This window comes from Danio rerio, chromosome 6, assembly GCF_052040795.2.
Source record: "Danio rerio strain M-AB ecotype USA chromosome 6, GRCz13ab, whole genome shotgun sequence".
Taxonomy (NCBI): Eukaryota; Metazoa; Chordata; class Actinopteri; order Cypriniformes; family Danionidae; genus Danio; species Danio rerio.
Window position 1 is genome coordinate 26,574,297 of NC_141026.1, and position 18,980 is coordinate 26,593,276.

The 18,980-nt window shown below is 36.3% G+C and overlaps 2 protein-coding genes across 17 annotated transcripts in view; both read right to left on the reverse strand.

The window, feature by feature from the left end:
- ephx4 (epoxide hydrolase 4) overlaps window positions 1-5,815 on the reverse strand; it is a 34,395-nt gene extending 28,580 nt beyond the window's left edge. The window contains exons 1-2 of the mRNA XM_087257200.1: window positions 5,252-5,815; window positions 2,510-2,595 (exon numbers count right to left, since the gene is read on the reverse strand). Of these exons, the coding sequence (XP_087113326.1) occupies window positions 2,510-2,595; window positions 5,252-5,494 (329 nt within the window). The 5' untranslated portion in view covers window positions 5,495-5,815. The remainder of the gene's footprint in view (window positions 1-2,509; window positions 2,596-5,251) is intronic.
- Window positions 5,816-11,791: 5,976 nt separating this feature from the next.
- Window positions 11,792-18,980, reverse strand: part of brdt (bromodomain testis associated) — a 28,217-nt gene continuing 21,028 nt past the window's right edge. For all 16 annotated transcript variants that reach the window (NM_001305664.1, XM_087255067.1, XM_087255063.1 and 13 more), the window contains 5 exon segments: window positions 11,792-13,011; window positions 17,158-17,356; window positions 17,643-17,836; window positions 17,915-17,982; window positions 18,079-18,190. In NM_001305664.1, coding sequence (NP_001292593.1) covers window positions 12,943-13,011; window positions 17,158-17,356; window positions 17,643-17,836; window positions 17,915-17,982; window positions 18,079-18,190 — 642 coding nt within the window. In that variant the 3' untranslated portion in view covers window positions 11,792-12,942.

Consider the following 18,980-nt stretch of genomic DNA (forward strand, 5'->3'; position numbering starts at 1 on the left):
GACAGAACTGTGTCCAGGTATAGTGTGTCCACAGGATCCAAAATCCCTCTCATTTTGATGCCCACTGCAACGTGACATAGGAGTGCAGTTTCCCTGACCACCCATTTGATTGACAGATGGGTATTAACATGTCTCCATAGTAGTGCGTATAATCGTGTACACAAGACAGGACATGAGCAAAGCAACTGGGAATAAAAAATCTGTTCAGCTCTCTGTGATCATCTGCACCTCAAGAGTGAGTTTTACAAGTTTAACACATTTTTAAAACAGTGGATATACATGTTATAAATACAGTAAAATTGCTACGTAATTCATCACCTCAGCCGCATGTCAGTACAATTATAAAAATGATGCTTCAAATCCAGTTTCAGGTGAATTAGGTTTATTTTGTACATTAACATAATGAATAACAATACAGCAGTGGATATTAATGTGTATGCTGTCACATTTGTCGTGCAAAAACTGTGCAAAGCTAAACGTGTGTGTGGGTTGTGTGTGCACACGTGCATGCACGCAAACTTTATAATGACATTGTGTGTGTGACTCATCATTGCAGAAAGGCTTGAATTAAGTCCACAACAAATATATCAAATAACTGTTGGGGAAGGCCTTACTGTAATTAGGGTGATCTGCTTTATTCTTGCCTGTCACTGTGCTATTTATCTATGTGAAGGCTACATGAGCGATCTCTGTGGCTCTGACACACATGTGGAAATGGTGGGCAGGGAGAACCAGCTCATTTGCATTAAAGCCACAGGCAACAAAAAACAGTTTCAATGTCTTATCAGCTCAAATTTCACAGATTTAAAAAGGTATAATAAATAATCTGATGGGTGTTTTGAGCTAAAACTTTACAAACTCATTCTGGAGACACCAAAGACTTATCTTAAATTTTGAAAAAGGGCTAAAATTGGTGCCCTTTAATAGTGATTTTAGAAAAGAAAAATATAAACATTAGTTTTGTAATCTTACAGTAAAAATAATAATAACAATAATAATAAAAATATTTGTTTAGTTTTTATAAACTTGATTAATATTAGTACATTTTTTAATAAATTTCAATTATTATTATTATTTTATTAATAATAATAATATTAGTAGTAGTAATATTGTTATGATAATTTACATTTATTATATTAAAGTTAAACAAACAAACATTTGGATTGATCGAACAAATAAACGGCTGTCGTGAAAATAACTATGACTGAAAACCTTCACAAGTCACCACCCATTGCAATCAATAAAACTTATTTGATTATATGAATTTTGTTTTTACATAATTTAAGATTGTTTATGATAAATTATTATATTTTTAACACCTAATGAAAAAAATGTCAGCCTAATTTACATTATATAGCCATAATGTTTGAAGCTTTATTCTAAATTCTTTCATGAATGCTTACTTTTACAGGCTTATATCAACTGATAATCTTTTGTAAATAAAAAAAAAAACAAGTTTAAGAAAATGTGTCAACAAATTTGCAAACAAGCCTACATGAATGTGTTCAAAAAAAAAGTTTTTAAAAAATGTTCGAAGTTTTACAAATATTACTTTTGTAATCTTTCTGTTTAAATAATAATAATAATCATGTGTTCAATTTATTTTGATAAATTTTATTAAATAATAGCAAACTGTTATTATATGCATTACAATTATTAATTATTAGTATTATTAGAACTTTAAAAAGTATAATATTATAGTTAAACAAACAAGCAAACATTTTGATGTTACAACAAATAAACTGCTGTCATGAATATATGTATGACTAAAAATGAAGTTCAGATGCAAAAACCTCAAAGCGCCTTCTGAAATTTTCTTCTGAAATTACAATTTTTTTCTCAGTCGCCTATATTTATTTTGAGTTATTTTACATAAAAGACAATTAAAATAATATATTCTTTGCCATAAAAGTGAAATTACTGGACCAGCACACAGGAGTCTAAGAAATTAATTTTCATTTTAGAAGACTACTTCTGAGATTTTTTCTTTTGCATCTGAACTCTTCAAATGTTCAAGTCACCACCCATTGTATTGGTATCCTTCACTGAGAATTATTAGATTATATCATTTTATTTCTATTGTTAAATTTATATTATAATTTATTTATGATATATATATATATATATATATATATATATATATATATATATATATATATACACACACACACACACACACACACACACACACACACACACACACACACACAACACCTAAACATCTTTTAAACTTAATGTAAAGTACAACCTTTCATTTACAGCCTTGCATCACTCAGAATATTTAATAAATTTAGGGGAAAAAATTATCAAATGTTTGTCTGTGGATTTGCCTACAAAAATCTTCACACATTAATGTGTTGGAATAAATGAGAGAATACATGAATAAGTTTGTCTGACATTATCTTTGACTTTATGTGTATAATATGGACTGATTCCACAACAACCTAATTGTGATCTGTGCCTGGCAGCATCCCAAGTGTTTGTGTATGCGAGTGTGTTTAAGTCTCACCAAAACTCTGGGAATCCATGCAGAAACAGCATAAGCGGTTTGCCTCGTTCCCCAGCAGCAACATAGTGAAATCGGAGTCCAGACTCCTAAAAGCATACAAAGACCAGAGGCAGTCACTGTAAACTGAGAATATGATAAACGCAGCCCAGTCTCTTTAATCACACAGGCCTGTCCATCCTGATGTAAAATCCATTCTCACATCACTCTCTGTTTGATAGAGCTATAAAATAAGACTTCTGTCCGCAGGCTTCAGCTGATATTAAAGCAATATCTTCCACTGACATTTACGGGGGAAATTCATACGCAGTTAAACGACAGCCTTGCATCAAATCGCATGTGATACTATCCTCGGGTTATATGGCTACTTCAAGTACTTTTTTTGTGAAGGCTACATTTCTAAAAGTTTGAATCCAAACACAATCAAAAGATATCTCACAAAATACATAATCACAGATTATAAACAAGCTCTTAGATATTATTAAACTTAATTAAATACACATAAAATCATTTATTCATAAATCCAATATGTTAGGGTTCTGGTTATATTATACATTTTTGTTCACCTCTAAAGCAATTTCTGGAGGGCAACAGCTCTGCACAGATTAGCTCCAACCACCTCCAACTCACACCTGCTTAATAGTCGCTAGTAGTCTTGAACACCTTGATTAGTTGGATCAGCTGTGTTTGATTAGGGTTAGAGCAAAACTGTGCAGAGCTGCAGCTCTCCAGAAATCCAGTTTGAGATCTATGCCTTAAAGGGACAGTTCAAGCAGTAATGAAATGGTTCACAGTACTACATACTCACTCACAAGTGGTTTAAATGTTTAAAATGCAGATATTCTGAAGAAATTCAGTAATCATTGACATCCATAGTAGAAAAAAAAATTAGAAGTCACATGTTACAGATTTCTAGCTATTTTTTTTTTAATATCTTCTTTTATGTTCAACAGAAAAAAAAGGCAAGCAGGTTTGGGACAAGCTGAATCAATTATGACAGAATTTTCAGTTTTGGGTGAACTATCCCTTCAAACATATGTCCCAAACTCAATTCCTAGAGGGTAAAGTCTAGATCGGATATGCAACTGGCAGGAAGTGTGATTTGCATATCTATAGCAGCATGTCTATAACAATAATCAATATTTTTACAGTAACGTGACAGTTGGGTTTAGGGTTGGGGTAGGCATTCAAAACAATTTATTGGGTAATTCAAAAGATAGCATGAATAATACTTGGTACAACTACTGTTTTTACATTACTGTGATGGTTAGGTTTAGGGTTGGGGTGGGCAATAGACGTTAATAAAATACAATAAATGGTAAATTTAAATAAATAATACAAATGATTCTCGCTAACTCTTACCCGCAACCGTATCTGATCTAGCAACAACCTTCCTGCAGAACAGTTTATCTCCAACCCCATTCTAACACAGCAGATCCAACTGATTAAGGGGTTCAAGAGTAGTCTTGAACACCTTGATTAGTTGGATCAGGCGTGTCTGCTTAGGTTTGGAGCAAAAGTGTACAGAGCAGTGGCCTTCCACGAATTGAGTTTGAGACCTATGCTTTAAAACAACAAGGTCAATTGCCATATTACTTTTACATAAAGGTCATAGGTTAATATCAGATTTTAGTTTTTAGACCCAGTCCCTTAATGTTAATGTCTACAGGCCAATTCTTAGTTTTTTTCCCCCCTAAATGTCCTTATATCTAAAGTTACTAAAGGGTTATGAACTTTGAAACCAAACTTAAAGTAGCTGTTTTCAAGTCTAAGACTTTAAAAGATGCTTCTTTTTTAGAATAAGCGGCAGAATCAGAATGCCTGATGTATTAGCACTTTGTTAAAAGCTCTGCATGTCTATTTACACATCACAGCTATCTTGAGACTGCCAAATGAACAGTTTTCAGCACCTACAGCGTGGAAGGTGAAGTCCGGGCTACAAATATTGTTTTGTGGGAAGCTGATCAGTCGCTGTCCACCCAAATAGTGCTGAAATGAGGTTTGAGTGGTGGACACTATACATTTTTCCAAAAAAAAGGAAAACTTATCATCAAAGAAATAGTTCCTGTAAAAAAATCTAATTAAAACATAAATCTGATTTTCTTTTTTATGATTGGAACAATTTTTTTGACATTTACTGTATAATAATAAAATACAAATAAATAAATAGGTATACATTAATTCATTATGTCTTCTTTTATATTCAACAGAAAAAAAAAGTGATATGATTTGGAATGGCATGATGAATGCTAAAAATAAACGTTAACAATATAAAAACATCATAGAAGTATGACAATAAAGAACCTGCATTTTAAAGATTAAAGGGTAAGTAAATAAAAATGTTCACTTCGCTTTCACATCAATGGCATTAGTTCAGCCTGAGACTTTTGTTTTTTTTTCTTTTGTACTTTATTGAAATAAAATGAAATGAAGCTGTATGATCTTAAAACAATATGTCATCAAACCGTTTATAATTTACCAAACTATTTCTTTTTATGCATAGTTTTCAACTTTGTAAAAATAAACAAATAATAATAATAATAATAATTATTATTATTATTATAAAATAAATAAATAAAAATGTTCGTTGTTGTTGTTTTCAGTTTTTTTCTGAGACTGTAAACTTCCTGTTTCAAAGAAATAAAACTGAGAACTCCTAAGCTAACACCATCTGAGCAAATACATCCTTTGGGGAAAATCGAAGGGCAAAATCCTGTTTTCAAACATTGTCAAGCAATTTCTTACCTTGATTCTAACATAACAGTGGGTTCCCAAGGACGTGTCATTCAGGCACGAGGGGGGAATCTCACGAACCGTCCACTGAAAGGTTGTTGACGGTCGCAGGATGATATTCCAGCCAAGTTTGATCAGCGCTACGCCCGTGCATAACGCGCAGTAACCGTAGATGAGAGACCAGTATCCCATCACTCTGATCTTCAGCGTCAGCCCGACTGTCAACAACAGCAAGTTATGGAGCAGTCTCGCCATCTTTACATTACTGCGGGGATACGCTTGTTGATCACGGCTTCTATTGATCTGTTTACGCCTGCTTCTTAAGAACGGCGCGCATCATAATAGCCCCGACGCATCGTCACGAGCGCATCCCGACCGGGGAGGATCCCTGTGTAGACGGTACGGAGTCGCGCTTACGTATGAAGGGAGAGATGCTCAGTCCCAAAGGTGTTCACACTTGGACTGAACCATTACACCCCGTAAACACTGACAGAACTAAACGGCTCGTTTTGAATGCTGTCTGGGCCCACCGCGCACCGACGCGCGAGCTCACAGACTGTCCGCGCGCAGACTTCTGGACTCTCGTGAACGCTCCCGGTTATATTATGATGAGCCACCGGAGCATTGTTTGGAATGGGTGAGGTCTCGTTTTTGGCGCGCTAGCGGGTATATCATATTTTACAATGGATACAATAAAAAAAAAATGCTGGCTTGGTGCAAAAGCGTGATTGATTTCTAGACAACAATGAGATCTTGTAAGACCCGCCTAATAGGCTATTATAAATTCATCACATTATAAAAATGTTCTTGTGGCTGTCATGCATAGTTTGCAACATTATTGTTAAGAGCAGTTAAAATAACTTTTGGACTTGTAATTCTTATTCATTATTGTCGTGAAATATTTAGTATTAGCATATGATTGTATTAAATTAATCACAGTAAATTTACTTCATTTTAGCATATTTCTAACCCACATTCATACATTAAATATGCCATTTCTAATTCTATTATAATATTTTGAGCGATGCAATTACTTTTAACTTTTTAAATGTATTTATTATAAATTAAAACAGTTGAGTTAATGATAACATATGGGTTACAAAAATAATAACCAGACAGGTAACCCAATAATGGATAATTTTGGCACTGACCTGCTGTTGGGTTATTTTAACCCATGCAATCCATTGGGTCGCTGAGGTTAACCCAACAAATTAGGTAACAAAAATAACTCATTTGTTGGGTTATTTAGCTAGAAAATAATAAACTATTATTATTATCATTATTATTATTATTATAGTAGTAGTAATAATTATATATAAATAGAAAAAAACTGCTTCTAATACATTGGCATTGCTTTATTTAAAAGCATGCAATTAGTGCCACTCCTCCCACAAGAATAAATGCCAGTTTAGTTCATCCACAAGCAACAGGGCAAGAGGGCTCTGTCTCTGTATCTTCTCCTCCAAGTACTGAACGAAATACAAGTATACATGCATGAATTTGTCCAAAATTTATTGTCATAAATAATGCACCTAGAAGTCACAAACCATCTTGCTGCACAATCTGTATGGTGGAGAATGGATAGGTGGCAGATTTGTTAAAGTGGCATCTCCAAAGTGGCATCTCCAAGGCTGTTTTTATATCAAACAGATTTTCAAAAATTTTAACCCAACTGGTTGTTATTAAATAAATAACCCAATAATGGCTAAACATAACCCAAAAAACTAACACACACACACCAAATATTTTTAACTCAACCATTGACTCAAACCCAACGTTTTTAGAGTGCATCCATATATATAAATGTACATCCATATGTGTGTATGTATATATATATATATATATATATATATATATATATATATATATATATATATATATATATATATATATATATATATATATATATATATATATATACACACACACACACATCTTGATGTACATTTGTCAAGTTGTCTTTGACAACACTTGACTTAAAAGCATCAGGGAGTCAGGTTGTGATTCTAATGCAACAGTTTTCAAGACTAGCACTGTACTATCCAGAAGGGTTCACCACTATGCCCAATGGTTTACCCTCATGATAAGTTCGAAGGGATTAAGTCAGTGCTTCTCAACCACATTCCTGCAGGACTACCAGCTCTGCACATATTCCATGTCGCCTTAACCAAACACACATGATTAGAATCCTCAGCTCGTTAGCAGAGACTGAAAGACCTGTAATTGGTGTGGCAGACAAAGGAGACATCCAAAACATGCAGTGCAGGTGGTCCTCCAGGAATGTGGTTGAGAAACAATGGATTAGGGCATAGGGATAAGTCAATCCAAAGGAAATGTAGCGTGACACTAAACAACTTCCCTGCACAAAGGATCATGGTGGCCTGAAGTGTCCATCAGGTTTACCCTTTGAAATCTTCACTCCGAAGGGCTTTTTGAAGAGGCGAGTTTTGAGCACTTCAGTTTAGAATGACGCTTCAATATGGTGGCCATGATCGTTTTCACTTCGAAGTGCCCTTTGGTAAGCAATACTGCATATCCCATCAGATATGCACCTCAGGAGTGCCCAAACTTGTTCCCAGAGGGCCACTGTCTTGCATTCCTACCCTAATTTAACAAACCTTAGCCAGCTAATCAAGACCTTCAGGCTCACTAGAAACAATGGAAGGCAAGCCTGAAACCTTTAGCCAAAATGCATAAAGGCTAATGGTAATGTGGCTCTGGCAGGGGAACATGATCAGAGGCTATTAGCTCTTACTCTTTTTTTTTTCCAGTGCTAAGTAATACAAATTCTCTTATCGCTAATAGTAAGACAGTATATGCTATAGAGACATTTAGGCCTGTGATTCTTTGCTTTAGTCATGGGGACCCACAGCTCTGCACAACTTGTGTATCTCTCTCAATTGACACACTTGGTTCAGTTCATTGAGATATTCTTTAAAGAACTGATGATCTGAATCAGGTGTGTTAAATAATGTAGATTAGGGGTGCTCAACCATGTTCCTGGAGATCTACCTTCCTGCTTATTTCATATCAAACACACCTGCCTGTAAGCATCAAGTACTGTTCAGGTCCTAATTAATTTGTTCATGAGTGTTTGATCAGGGTTGAAGCTGAACTAGGTCTTCCAAAAGCGGGATTGCAGGATCAAGACAATCTATTCAAGTTATAACCAAGCTTTCCCATAGATTTGGGAAGAAATGGGATTCCAATGATGTTAAACATAAGATGGTTTTTGGTGCTAGATGGACTTGTGTCCATATTTAATATGTTACATTAAAATATTGCTCTGAAAGTGATCTCCAGGTCTTAGAGGACCAGAACTGTGTATAGTGTAGCTCCAACATATGTTTAGAAAGATCCTAGCTATTTTACAGACTGTAATGATTAGCTGATAAAGGTGTTTAATTAAGGTTGTAGTAAAACTGCGGTCAGTCTGGACTTTTCTCCCCATTGACTTCCATTCATACGCACGTGAATCAGTCAGACTGGAAACACATGCTTGTGCTTCAAGTTTAAAGCTTGGTGAACTCTGACCTGCGAAATTGCATCGCTTGAGACCCATTAAAGATCAAAACATGACCTCTCTAGACAGAAATTTAAAACATGGACCAATCGCTCACCTTTTTTAATGGCTAATCATCTTGTTTATTCTTGCCCCTTTTTCGCAGCTTCATACTACATACTTCCGCACGCACAAACTCTAGTGCAGGGGTCCCCAAACTCGCTCCTGGAGGGCCACGGTCCTGCATAGTTTAGATCCGACTTCCTTCGACACACCTGACTGGAAGTTTCTAGTATACCTAGAAATAGCCTAATTGGCTGGTTCAGGTGTGTCTATTGGGGTTGGAACTGAACTCTGCAGGACACCAGCTCACCAGGACCAAGTTTGGGCACTCCTGCTCTAGTGTAACCGCAGCATAAAACTCAAACAATTAACCATTGTGCTAAGATTAAATAGGGTACTGTTGTAATAGTTTAAACAGATACAACGCAGGAAACAATTGAATGCTGGGATGGAGGGGATATTTACATTGAAATCATTGTTCCCCTTTTTGGGCCAATTGAGCATAACTGGTGCTGACCATGTCCATCCCTTTTTTGACCATTGCTACCTACAGCGGGATAAAGCACCATGTCGCCAAGCACAGATATATTTACAAACTGTTTTCTTCTCAAATGTCTCCCACAGTCCCCGATCCTAATCTATTAGGGAACTTTTATAATGTGGAGGAATGAGAAATTCTGCAGCAGTCGTTTGCTATTGTATGCTTCCAGCACCTGTTGAATTACAAAAATTCCACAAAATCCTTGATTCTCCTCACACTGGCTACCTGTTAAGTTTCAGCATGATTTTAAAATATGACTCTTACCTATAAAGCTTTAAATAATCTTGCTCCTGTTTATCTAACCAACCTCCTGTCTCACTACAATCCAACCTGCTCTATAAGATCTCTAAACTCAGGGCTTCGGGTAGTACCTGAAATAGCTAAATTTATTTAAGCAGCCTTCTCATTTAGCCTTCCTGATAATGTCCGAGGCGCAGATACACTATCTTAGTTTAAAACTAGTAAAGCGTACACACAGTGCATCACAGAACAATATGATTCATGAGTGTGTTCCACGAAGGTGAGCGGGACCTGTAGGACACGCTCCTCGTGTCTTAATGCACAAGACATTTTGCTAGAACCGCTCACATGCTTTACATGTTTGTTTGTGTTACTATGTTCATTTATAGTACGTTTTTTGCATCTCCTTTAAATACACTTCGAACAGCAGCTACGCTAATAATTTTTAAAATTCTCTATTTATTCTACATTGTAAAAAAGCACTATACATAAACATCAAATAATTGAAATTAAATCTATTTCCTCCTGAGGATACTCATCTCGAGTCCTCTAGAAATTATGCAGTGCCATTGATGCAATCCAAGCCCTGTGAAAAATTGATGCCAATGAATCAGGCCATATCCTGAGCTGAGGTGGTTATGGAGGAGCGGAGAGTGCAAGAAGATTCCTGTGAGATAGAGGTGTCCAAACTCTTTTTTTGTCTTGGAGGGCCGATGTCCTGCTGAGTTTAGCTCCAACTTGCTTCAACACACCAAGTTTCTAGTATCTAGAAAGAGATTAGCTGGTTCAGGTGTGTTTGATTAGGGTTGAAGCTAAACTCTCCCACCGAGTTTGGACACCCCTGCTGTAAGACCAAAGTGACAGATGAGTCTGTGCATTGATCCTGCGTCGTCCAGCGTTCCCCAGTCTCTGGTGCTTTATTTCCCTTCACTTTCATCAATTGGTAAAGTTTCTTGCTACTGGCTTGCTTGGTTTGGGACTTATGGAGCTTCATTTGTGGATGTGTGTAAACGTAACATTCTGTAGTGCATTTAGTTATAGCCCAGTAGGCATACATTTTAAAACGTTAATATAGGTTAGATTTAGGATGTGATGTCAGGTCACAAGAATTCAATGTCTGGCCAGCATTTAAGTACACTGCTATTTTGACGTTCAATAAAGACATCAAATGATGTTGATATTTGGTTGATTTTGGGTTGTGTTAGAAAGCGGCCAAAATTCAACATCAAGCCAACATCTAAAACAAAGGTCATATTGACGTCAAATATTGACATTTATTCATCAGGTATTGCAACCAAAATCCAACCTCTGATAGATGTCACAGTGGTAACGTCCACACAACGTCAAGCTGTAACATCATTAGACTGATATTTGGTTGATTTTAGGTTGGACATTGACATCAGCCTATTGTTGGGTTCTGATGTCAACCCAATTTTCATTTCCAAACAAAATGCAACGTCCCCACGAGGGATACAACATCAACGTCATGTTTACGTCTTGTGCCTGCTGGGTGTTTAAGGCCATTTCGGTCATCATACGATAAATATCCATCATCTTCTCATCACTGACATGCATCTAAAGTCTCTGGGTGAATGCATGTAAAGATTTTAGACATCTTCTTGGACACTTAATTCTTTCAAACAGTTTGCTGCAATTTTAAATCACCCATGTCTTGACGTAGTTCATTATGTGATTTACCTTCTATGTGCAATTTGATTGGACAGGAATCATAGGACAGATTTTTCTAATCCCCATAAACATATAAAAATAAAGTACTGACTGCAGATTGAAGGAAATTAGTGAAGGAAAAAGTAGCGATTGATTTTTAAAACTACTTAGTAAATGACAGTTTCTGAAAAAAAAAAAACTCCATTACAGCAATTTGAGTATTTGTAATTTGTTTCTTTACACCACTGCTCATATTTGAATGTCATGGGGTATACAAAATATCAGTCCTCTACCTTGTTCCTGGTTATCTACCTTCCTGCCGAGTTCAGTTCCAAACCTAAAAAAACACAGCTGTCGGTAATTATCAAGTGCTCCTTAAGACTCTAATCAGTTGGTTGTGTTTGATCAGCATTGGGAGGTCGATCCTTAAGAACAGCGTTGAGAATCTTTGCAGTATATGATGGACACACAAGTACAACAAAACTGACCAAGACCCTGCAATATCAGCCACACATCTCAATGACCACAGCACACATGGTTTAATGAAAATACTTTTTTAATTAATTTAACTTTTAGAATGTGATTTCTTTGAAATAATATATTAGTATTTCCCTCAATAGCATGTGACACCTCAGCATGGTGGTTTAATGAATAAAGTGCTTGTGATGAAAACTGCCACAACCATTACAGTCAAGAGAAATGATTCTGAACATGTCTTCAGTGCAGTACAAATCACCAGATCACACCTCGGAATCAACACGGCTCTGGAGAAAACACAGACTTCAGGCACAGAGAACTGCCTAGTCATCTCTGAGAGAGAAACTTTATGGCACTGCACTTCCACGTGGATACAAATATACAGGAAGTGCAATAACTCTTCTAAATAAGTCTGATTCTTCAAAAGGCGGACATCTAGAGGGGAAAAATAATTGTCCCCAGCAACAAAATGCTATATATTCATACACATGCATATGTTACATTTCTGACACTAGAGAAATGTTTTACCATTTATATATTTATATAAAAAGAAACTCAAACAGGACAATCTTAACGCAGCCAGCATATATCCGGTTTAAATTGCTGCATCAAGTCAAACACATATGAGCTAACAGAATAAACAGGCACGAAGCCCTGCACAGGAATATCCCTTACAGACCTGACAACAGCTAGCGCAAGACGACCAGCTACGCAATATTCATACAGCAGAGTCGATGGAATGTGTCAAAGATTGTGATTGCAATAACAATAATCAAGAGAAGTAAACATTCTTCGGTATAAAACAAATGCAGAATAACAAAAGTTAAGGAACACAAGAAAGGGTTGTGAAACATTCTCATTCTCTCATTCTCAACTGCCTCCGTTTCTCACATTCGGCAGCAATTCAGTGCAGGCATTTTTTCAAAATAACACAAACTCAAGAATACACACTCAAACACTATTAATGATGCAGATATTGGTCTTACAACATCGTACACAGTCCACTACTGTTTTCATTTTTTTTTTTTTTTTACAAGAGTTATTTTAGTACAAATGTAAAGTGATGCAGCTGTATTGCAGTATTTTCACCCGTTTCAGTCACCAGGACTCGTGGAGCAAGTAAGGGAAGGGAAAAGAGAGCGTACACTGTTCACTGAACAGCAACACAATACAAACAAGCATTTTCTTTTCTTTTTTAAATTTGTTCATAAATTACTCCAAATTCTTCTCAAAGGTCGCCATTATGTCCCTTTGCATGGTCATGTCAATGACTCCTGACATCTACAAGAAACACAATCAAAAACAAAAGCATTACTTATTAACAAACAGTAGAATTGGATTGCAATGCTTATGTGATTATTTGGGATCAATGTGATAAAAAAACACAATAATATTTACAGTAGTAATAAAACACACATTTTTACTGTATTTTATAACTCATAATAGCTGCAACAAACACTATTTAATTAATAATACATTTCAAAAGTACACATTAAGCTGATGATTGATTATAAACCTTGTTTGGCATGCTGTCCTGGGAGAGAGCCATAAGCTTATAAAATCCGAGAGCAGGGCTCCCTCCCGCTTGCAAGGCGAGAGGGGAGTTTAAGCTCAGGTAGATCGAGAACTCATCTGCTGTAGTAGCTAGTGAACAGATAATGATTGCTCTTAAGAGATGACTACTTACTAGGAGCATGTCTTTGGTGCCAATTTGGATTAGTCAACTAACTTAATTGGTGAATTATAAATTGGATAATGCAGGACCATCCGCAAACAATTATAAGCATGTGATCCTCTCAAAATTAGTTTAGAAATAAACTTCACTTGAATATACAGTCAAGGCTGAGGTTATTCACATCTTATACACATCTTAGTAGGAATACACCGATTCAGATACTTTCATCGGATATTGGTTTGATATCGCATATCAGCCGGTTAGTACCGATTCAAAGCTGATCTTGCATGTGTAATTTAGAAGTAAACAAAAGCCTTTACCTTGAAGGTATCCTATTATAATGGCCTAGAAAGTTGTCATGTAGGCCTACTATATCCAAAGTGTTCTAAAGCTATTCTTTAGTTTAATGCGAAGTACAGATGAATATTCAAGTGGGTAAATTCATATTCAATTCAGCACTTCCTGCCGCTGTGTGTGTTAATCATTCTCTATTCATTCACAATTCAAACTGCATGCTGCGTTAATGAAAACTCAAAAAACTTTCTCAGAGACTAATTGTTCCTGTTAATATAAGTAATCAGTGGAGAAATGCGTTTAGTTTTGCATTAAATGGGTTCATTTTGACCTGCAACAAGGAATAAATTGTGGTTTCTAACTCATGTTGCAATGTTAGATCAGCAGATCACATTCACATCACTGGAGTGAAGAGAATTATTACCTGCTATTCAGACATAAAGTAGGCCTCCCTGAAATTTTGGAAGTGTCTGCAGATACAAGAGGGCTGCGCGCTGTCTCTCAGGCCCCTTTACATAGCAGGTCTTGAATTCTGTTTTGTTGCCTATATCTTTTTTTTGTTTGTTTGCTCACACGTTCTTTTAAATGTGACCCATATTAGATTCATGCGTTTACACTTGCTATTCAATTTATGGCGTCACGCATGCGTAAAGGCGGGTTCTAACATCTGCGCCACACTAGCCACGGTGGAAGAAATTGTCTTGCTTTTAACTCTGCAAAATGTTAGATACACCCAAATTTAAAATGATTGAGATGGATGAGGGGGAAAGGGCTGTCATCGCAGCTTGCGCCTATGGTTTATTTATTTACATACTCCATCATTCAGAGGAATTTGTGGGTATGAGAGAGATCTCGGGTCTGGTGGGAGCAAATTGCGGCAACTAAACATTTTCCTCCTCTATGTTTCCTCTGTTGTTGCTGTTTACCGCATTGGCGTCTCCACACATGCTCTTCCTTCTACGTCATTAAACTGCCGTAAAGTACCACATTGTCATAAGTTTAATGATGTACAAAACAGAATGCCTCAATAAATCCAACCTGCCTGTTTACTTAAGTTGCATAGTCACATATGCAATTTATTCCACATGTGAAGGAGGCCTGAAATCGATCTCTGAATATCCGAATGCAAACATTTTTTTCGTTTACATGGTCATAGAACAGATCCAATCTGTCACATGAGCAAAAAACTGTATTGGGTCACACTGAACTGGCAGTGTAAACGGGCCTTCAGTTATGCATCAAGTGCTTCATTCACGCACCAGTTGTGTAGACACGACGTGTAAAATTCTGTAACATTGAAAATTTGTTCTCTCACCCTTCCGACTGAGTTTATTCTTCAGAGGTGAATACATTCAGTGCTGCAAATAGTTTGTAAAGCCTGGGTTATTGTGGTCAAAGTAGTAAATGAAATTAAAAAACGTTAACAGAAAATTATTTAGGCTCATTAAGGCTTCTCTAAAACTGAATATTTTTCTTTAATATTATTTGTCAATATTGTATTTAACAGACTAGTTTGTGTTTTGGCACAAAAGCATATAAGCGGACCTTGTTTTGAACTTTTGCAGTCTCACTCACGGCGTGATTTGGAAAGGGATTATTAAATAAAACTTCCCTCAGACAGTTTAGTTTAGTCTGCGTCTTACCTGCAGGAAAATATCACGCTTTGCTAAAAGGCTGAGTATTTTACAAGCGATTAGCGTCAACAGTGGTAGCCTATTGCAGATTTTAAAGAAAAATCTTAATATTAAGAAAAAGAAAACAAACTAGACCACAACAGATCAATGTCATAACGAATGCTAAAATAATGTATCCTAGTTTACAGCAAGCATCATGTTTTTAGTTTGTGTCAACTGTCATATACAGTAGGCTTATAACTCTGTTATTTTTTTAAAGGAAATATATAATTTGAGTTTATTACCAGAACTATAGAAACTATATTATGCCTGAAAACAAAAAAAGCACAGTATCTGGATTGGATCTATATTAATCAATACTCAGATTATTGTTATCGGGATCAAATTGGTTCTAAAAAAAAATGGTATCAGTGCATCCCTAATTCTTACTTACTTTCATTCAACCCAGAGCGTTTTTCTTTATTTGGCCTGAACACAGGCCAAAAACACAGGCTTCCACCAAAAGATTATACAAATGATGACATTTGTACAAAAAGCGGCATGTCCAAAATTATGTATTCTCTTTGCAAACTATCATAGTCTATGTGAAAACTCAAAGTGCTACACCAGTGCAAATAGTTCAAGCTGTTCTAAAGCATCCCAATTAGCCTGATTCACTGGGAACAACTGTTTTACTCAACAGGTAAAAACAGAAGCTCTCTAAGTTGTTGGTTTGTGGTCAGTCCTGGCTAAGACAAAGCGGCTCAGTGAAGCTGCTCACATATTCCAGTGGCTACAGTGCAATGCATTATTTAAAAAAAACAAGACTTTATAATGCACTGTACAAAATAATAACAAAAAAAGCTCAGCGGACATGGTCGGGAGCCAAAAGTGACACCTGTGCTTGCCAGAAGGATAGTAAGTAGAAAAAAAAAAAAAGAATCCAAAGATCACCACCATGGTCCATCCTGATAAATCTGGGCTCTGCTAGTGGCAACAATCTCAAGATAGACAGTCTAACTGACACTGCACATCACTGGGTTCCACGGACGCAGATAAAAGAGGGCACCATTGCTCCAGAGGGGATAAAAAAGGAAAAGCCTTTAACCCTAAGAACACCCTACACTGTCGAACATGGTGGTTGAAATTGAATATTCAGCCAGTGGACCAGGGAACCAAATCATAGTAAATGGTACCATGAAAACGGAGCAATTGGTCAAGATTCTTAACTACATCATCATCATCATCATCAGGCAGTCTGCAGCAAAACTTGGCCATGGACACCAATGGACTCACCCAAAACACAGCAAAAGTGGTAAAGAATTGTTAGCAGACAAAAACATTAACACTTTAAAGTGGCCCAGCCAGAGTCCTGACTTATAACCAAATGAGAATCTGTAGAGGGAGCCAAAGGTCAGGGTGATGGCAAGGAGACCATCCAATCTGAAAGAGTTGGAGCTCATCGCAAAAGAGGAATGGGCAAAAACACAAAAGGAAACATTCAAAAAGCTGTTGATTATTGAGAAGAGCTTGAATTATTTTGGACATGACATTTATGTTCAAATGTAAATAAAATCTGAAAAATATGTATTTTTTCCACAACGATGCTTCAGGTACACAGTCGTATTATCTTTTGGGAGAAGCCTGTGTCAAAAAAACTGCTAGTTGAATAAAAGTCAGAATTTGCCAGAGGTATGAATAATCTTGGGCTTTTCTTTATATTTTTCAAGTTTATTGAATGATTGTATTTTCATTAAGAATTCTTTAAAAACCCTACTATTTACAAAATGATATGGATATAATTTTAATTGGTTCTCTAAATGCCTAAATGTATGAAATACTTACAGCCTCTCTCCTGCGGCGCTCTTGTTCTCTCTTGCGTGCCATCTCTCGTTCTCGGTCAACAGAGTTCTGCAGAACAGAACTGGGCTCAGGGGCTTTGGGGGTGTCCAAGATGGCCGCCATCAGAGGCAACTCTGCTGACTCCACTTCTGGCTTTGAAGGCTGGCACTCCAGCTTAGCCTTCTGGGGCTGCTGCGTCAAACTACAAATCATTAAAGGCCAAACTGTCAGCTAGTTCAGTGAGAACAGTCCTATTTGAAAACTTAGCATATTGGCAATAGGATCAGAATGTTAATAATAAGTGAAATGAAATAAGACTTAAAATGCATTTCTAACAAACTAGCCAATGCTTTGAAACTAAGCCACGGGAGGCTGTGGTCAGCTGGAATCAAGTGTCCAGTCATGCAGAAATTGAAACTCCTCCAAAATGAAACTTACATAACCAAAGTACACACAGTGTGGCCTTAAAAAGATTCCTCTTTTATTACCAGCTTTTGTCTGTGCTGCTCTTCTCTCTACCAGCCTCCAACTGCAGCTTTCGAGCTCTCTCCCGCTCCTCTTTCTCCATGGCAACTTTGCGAAACTGCTGGAAACTTTCCTTGGATGATTTGATGGTGCAAGGAGTTTGAGTAGCCAGCTTACCAAGGCTCGTCCAAGAGTCAGCATGCTTCAGAACAATATCCTTAAATACACAAGAACAGGAGAATGCTGAAGACTGAGCTCACATTTCATACGATTTACTCGTATAAAATATCTGTACCTTTTTAGGCAGGTTGGATTTGGCATCTTGAATAGACTTGCATAGCTCGTTGTCATCATGTTTAGCTCCTAGAAAATGTACAGAAAAAAACAACTAAATTTTAAGTAACACTGGGAAAAACAAGAGAAAGAGCTCTAATGGAACCTGACGGGAGAAATGCTGACCATGTATTTTATGCAGATGAACGGAGGACTCTTCTGGTGTCTCTGGGCAGTCCTGCTCATTCCTCATACTGGCTAATGGACTCTCATGGAGGGGTGACAACAACCTGCATTGCTGCAGAAAGAGCGAGAGTACAATAAGTTATTTCTGTTTGAGCCAAGGTGTTTATCCATTACACACAAACACAAGTAGCTATAAACAGATATATTAGGGCTGCTCGATTTTGGGACAAATCATAATCCCGATAATTTTGGTCATAATTGTAATCACTATTATTCAAAACGATTATAAGTTGAAGTCAAAATTATTAGCGCTCCTGGGAATTGTTTTTTAAATAAATATTTCCCAAATTATGTTTAACAGAGCAAGGAATTTTAACAGTATTTCCTATAATGTTTTTTTATTCTTCTGCTTTTATTCTAACGAAAATAAAACAAATAAGCCTAGGTTTAAATATTTTGAAACCCATTTTAAGGTCAATATTATTAGCCCCCCTTAAGCAATATATATTTTTGATTGTCTGCAGAAGAAATTACTGTAATACAATGACTTGCCTAATTACCATAATTAAGCATTTGAATTGCACTTTAATCTGAATGTTTGTATTTTGAAAAATATCTAGTAAAATATTATGTACTGTCATCATATTAAAGATGAAAGAAATAAGAAATTAGAAATGCGATATCAAAACTATTGTTCAGAAATAAGTTGAAAAAAACTTCTTTCCATTAAACAGAAATTGGGGAGGAAAAGGATTGCTAATATTCAGGAGGGCTAATAATTCTGACTTCAGCTGTATACCCCTGAATTATTAGATCACTTGTTTATTTTTCCCCAATTTCTGTTTAATGGAAAAAAGATTTTTCTTCAACACATTTCTAAACATAATAGTTTTAATAACATT